The sequence below is a fragment of the Brassica oleracea genome, unplaced genomic scaffold, assembly GCF_000695525.1.
Source record: "Brassica oleracea var. oleracea cultivar TO1000 unplaced genomic scaffold, BOL UnpScaffold00955, whole genome shotgun sequence".
Classification (NCBI taxonomy): Eukaryota; Viridiplantae; Streptophyta; class Magnoliopsida; order Brassicales; family Brassicaceae; genus Brassica; species Brassica oleracea.
Window position 1 is genome coordinate 34,391 of NW_013617547.1, and position 3,601 is coordinate 37,991.

The 3,601-nt window shown below is 40.9% G+C and overlaps 1 protein-coding gene across 1 annotated transcript; it reads right to left on the reverse strand.

Annotated features, from left to right (window-relative positions):
* On the reverse strand, window positions 1-1,754 carry LOC106320546 (14-3-3-like protein GF14 psi). The gene is made up of 5 exons (XM_013758929.1): window positions 1,593-1,754; window positions 815-1,307; window positions 613-735; window positions 389-505; window positions 1-290 (listed from the first exon to the last, which is right to left on the reverse strand). Exons 2-5 carry the CDS (start codon window positions 1,289-1,291, stop codon window positions 234-236), a joined length of 774 nt encoding a protein of 257 aa, XP_013614383.1. The 5' UTR covers window positions 1,292-1,307; window positions 1,593-1,754; the 3' UTR covers window positions 1-233.
* Window positions 1,755-3,601: the final 1,847 nt, after the last annotated feature.

Sequence of the window (3,601 nt, forward strand, 5' to 3'; positions counted from 1 at the left end):
AGAGCAGAAACTGCATGTTTTGATTTCATTGAAAAATAGGAAATTTCGAGGAACCTAAAGGAGGAATCAATCGCAAATTCGCACAGTGGATTTCAAATTGTTACGAAATAAACAAAACAAACAATAAAAGTGCAACTGGTACGAGTTCTGAGCTACCATCTCTCACTCAGAATTATCACATAACCTTCTACGAAGTTTATACCATTCATAAAACCACTCCTCAGTCTTCAGCTTTACTCTGCAGCACCTTCTGGCTTCGACGTCTCCTTTATCTCATCTCCTGCTTCGTCCTATCAACCAGAAAGATGTCAATGACAGAGCAAACAAGCCCTCAAAATATACATAATGAATAAATAGCCAATGAATCTATATTTTTGTCAATGCTTACTGTCATGTCCGAAGTCCAGAGAGTGAGATTGTCTCTGAGAAGCTGCATGATCAGTGTACTGTCCTTGTATGATTCCTCACCCAACGTGTCTAACTCAGCGATTGCTTCATCAAAAGCCTGCACAACCATAAGGTGATAAAGTTCCGAAAAGTTTAACAAATTCCCATAACAGTTTCACATGAAGTAACATAGGTAAAAAGAAAATTGGTGTAACAAAAAAAAACCTGCTTGGCGAGGCTGCAGGCACGGTCAGGCGAGTTAAGGATCTCATAGTAAAACACAGAGAAGTTGAGTGCAAGACCAAGCCTGATCGGGTGAGTGGGAGCCAACTCAGCAGTGGCAATGTCCTGTGAAACAACAAGAATCATAATATTTACTGAAAGAAGACAATAGAGAATGAATATAGTGAAGGGTGAATCAGTAAACCTGAGCAGACTTGTAAGCAACCAAAGTGCTTTCAGCAGCATCTTTCCTCTCGTTGCCAGCCTTAAACTCAGCAAGATACCTGTGATAATCTCCCTTCATCTTAAGGTAAAACACTTTAGACTCAGCAGGCGAAGCAGATGGAATGAGATGAGCTTCAAGAACATTCAAGATTCCATCGCAGATTTTGCTAAGCTCAGCTTCGATCTTGGCCCTGTAGTCCTTGATGATAGCAACGTGATCCTCGTTCCCTTTGCTCTCTTCCTTCTGCTCAATGGAAGAGATGATCCTCCACGAAGCCCTCCTGGCTCCAATCACGTTCTTGTAAGCAACGGAGAGAAGGTTCCTCTCTTCAACAGTGAGCTCTTCGTTGTCAACAGATTTAGCAACTTTCTCCATGAACTCGACCATTTCTTCGTAACGCTCGGCTTGCTCGGCTAGTTTCGCCATGTACACATTCTCTTCACGTGATGATGACATCTTCGATTTCAACAATCTATCGAGCAACGAAGATTGTTTAGTTCTACTAAACCTTAAAACAGTGCAAACGATTGACTCAAACTCATCACAAACTACTCCGATCTAAGAACCCTAAGTACACAATCATTCACTGAATCAAACACACCTGCTCATACTCTCACTAAAACAGCTAATAGAACAGAGATCGATCAGATCGGCGAATCAATCACAGATTAAGATGTATACACTTTGATCCTCAATGAAAACAGATCGGATCGATTTCAAGAATGATACAACAATATAGCATAGATCAGAGGGTTACCCTTCGTTCTTCGTCTAAAGATCTGAGTGGTGGTTTGAAATTTGGAATACGGAGAGAAACTGAATCTGATATAATGCGAAAATGGAATCACACTGTTTTCGAGGCGTTGAGTTAAAACATCCAATGGTTGGCTGACAAGTGTCGCATGTTGAAGGTGATTGAGGCCTCGACCGGACACGCGTCCTTGCATGCTGCTTGCTGTTATAGAATAGAATGATGATGAGCTGACACTTGGGCCAACTAATGGGCTATTTGGTTAACACTGAGTACGTCCCAAAAACCAGATTTAATCCATTTCTTGTTCATTTATTTGAAAGTATATAGGCCAGCAAAAACAAAAGTTCTTCTAAAACCAAAAGCTAAAAAATTACAAGTTTTTGGGAGCCACAAAAGTGTTAGAATGAGAGAATTATTGAGAGTTTATTTATGGAGAATGAAGAACATGAAGAACATAGAGAGAGAGAAAGTAGATCTCAAGATGTAAGAGAAAGAAGGAGAAAATAGTTTACTTAATTTAATTGTGGATCTGGGTACAAGTATTTAAAGACAAGTGACCTCAGTACACAATATAATAAAATATCTTTTTCTCTCTTCTTCTTCTCTTCAATAAAATCGAGCTTATAAAACCCTTATAAAGCCTTATAAAACCTTATAAAGCCTTATAAAACCTTATAAAGTCTGGCAGCTTAATTCTCAAGTCTGACAGCTTAATTCTCAAGTCTGGCTGCTTAATTCTCAAGTCTAGCTGCTTAATTCTGCTTCATGTCAACACTCCCCCTCAAGCTTGACCATGTGGAACAAGCTTGACCATGTGGAACAAGTCAAGCTTGGAAGCCATGAAGTATTCCCTCATTAAAACCTCAACTAGGTAAAACCCTTTGGGAGAAAACCCAAGTCAAGGAAAAATAGTAGAACACTTCATGAAGGAGAGATCATTGACATGATAGGTCTATGAGTCCCAATTTCGGATGAATGAACTCACATACCTTAGTGCTTGCTGCCTTGGTGAAGATATCAGCTAGTTGATCTTCACTCCTTGTGTAGCACGGCAATATGATCTTCTGCTCCACGGCTTGTCTCACTTTGTGGCAATCTACCTCTATATGTTTGGTCCTTTTCTCCTTCTGTAGCACGACAATATGATCTTCTGCTCCACGGCTTGTCTCACTTTGTGGCAATCTACCTCTATATGTTTGGTCCTTTCATGGAAGACTGAGTTGCTAGCAATGTGTATAGCAGCCTGGTTATCACAATGCATCGTGATTGGCGTTGTAACTTCAATTCCCAAGTCCTTAAGAAGTCCCTTGATCCAAATCAACTCGCTTGTGAGCTTCCTCATAGCTCTATATTCTGCCTCAGCACTTGAACAAGACACCACCTTCTGCTTCTTGCTCTTCCATGTTACCAAATTGCTTCCAATGAAGGTACAATATCCAGTAGTTGATCTCCTGTCCAATCTGCATCACAGTACCCAACAATCTCAGTGCTTCTATTGCATCCCATCCATACTCCTTGGCCTGGTGCCTCTCTTAGGTACCTGAGAATCCTCTCAACCATGTTCCAGTGGTGTACCTTGGGAGCTTGCATGTGTTGGCTTACTGGGTTTACGGCAAAGCATACATCTGGTCGGGTAATGATAAGATAAATGAGTTTTCCCACCATTCTCCTATAGTGATTTACATCTTCATATGACTTGTCTTCAATCTCCCCCTCACGCATCACTTTGTATCCTTCCTCTAGAGGTGTTTTGGCAGCTCTTCCACCAAGATCTCCAGCCTCATTTAGTAAGTCAAGGGTGTATTTCCTTTGAGATAGAAACAACCCTTCCTTAGACCTACACATCTCGATCCCTAGGAAGTATTTGAGCTCTCCCAAGTCCTTGATATCAAATGAAGCCTTAAGGAACGCTTTGGTCGAGATGATCCCTTCTTTGTCACTGCCTATGATGATAATGTCATCAACATAGATGAGAATGACAATGATTCCTTGCTGGCTAGTGAGAGTGAATA

Excerpts from the sequence above, each read along its gene's own strand:
- LOC106320546 (XM_013758929.1), bottom strand. The coding sequence starts at position 1,291 with ATGTCATCATCACGTGAAGAGAATGTGTACATGGCGAAACTAGCCGAG. Across the intron at positions 506-612 it reads CCTGCAGCCTCGCCAAGCAG|GCTTTTGATGAAGCAATCGC; the intron begins GTTTTTTTTTGT and ends ATGGTTGTGCAG. Across the intron at positions 291-388 it reads TCTGGACTTCGGACATGACA|GACGAAGCAGGAGATGAGAT; the intron begins GTAAGCATTGAC and ends TCTGGTTGATAG.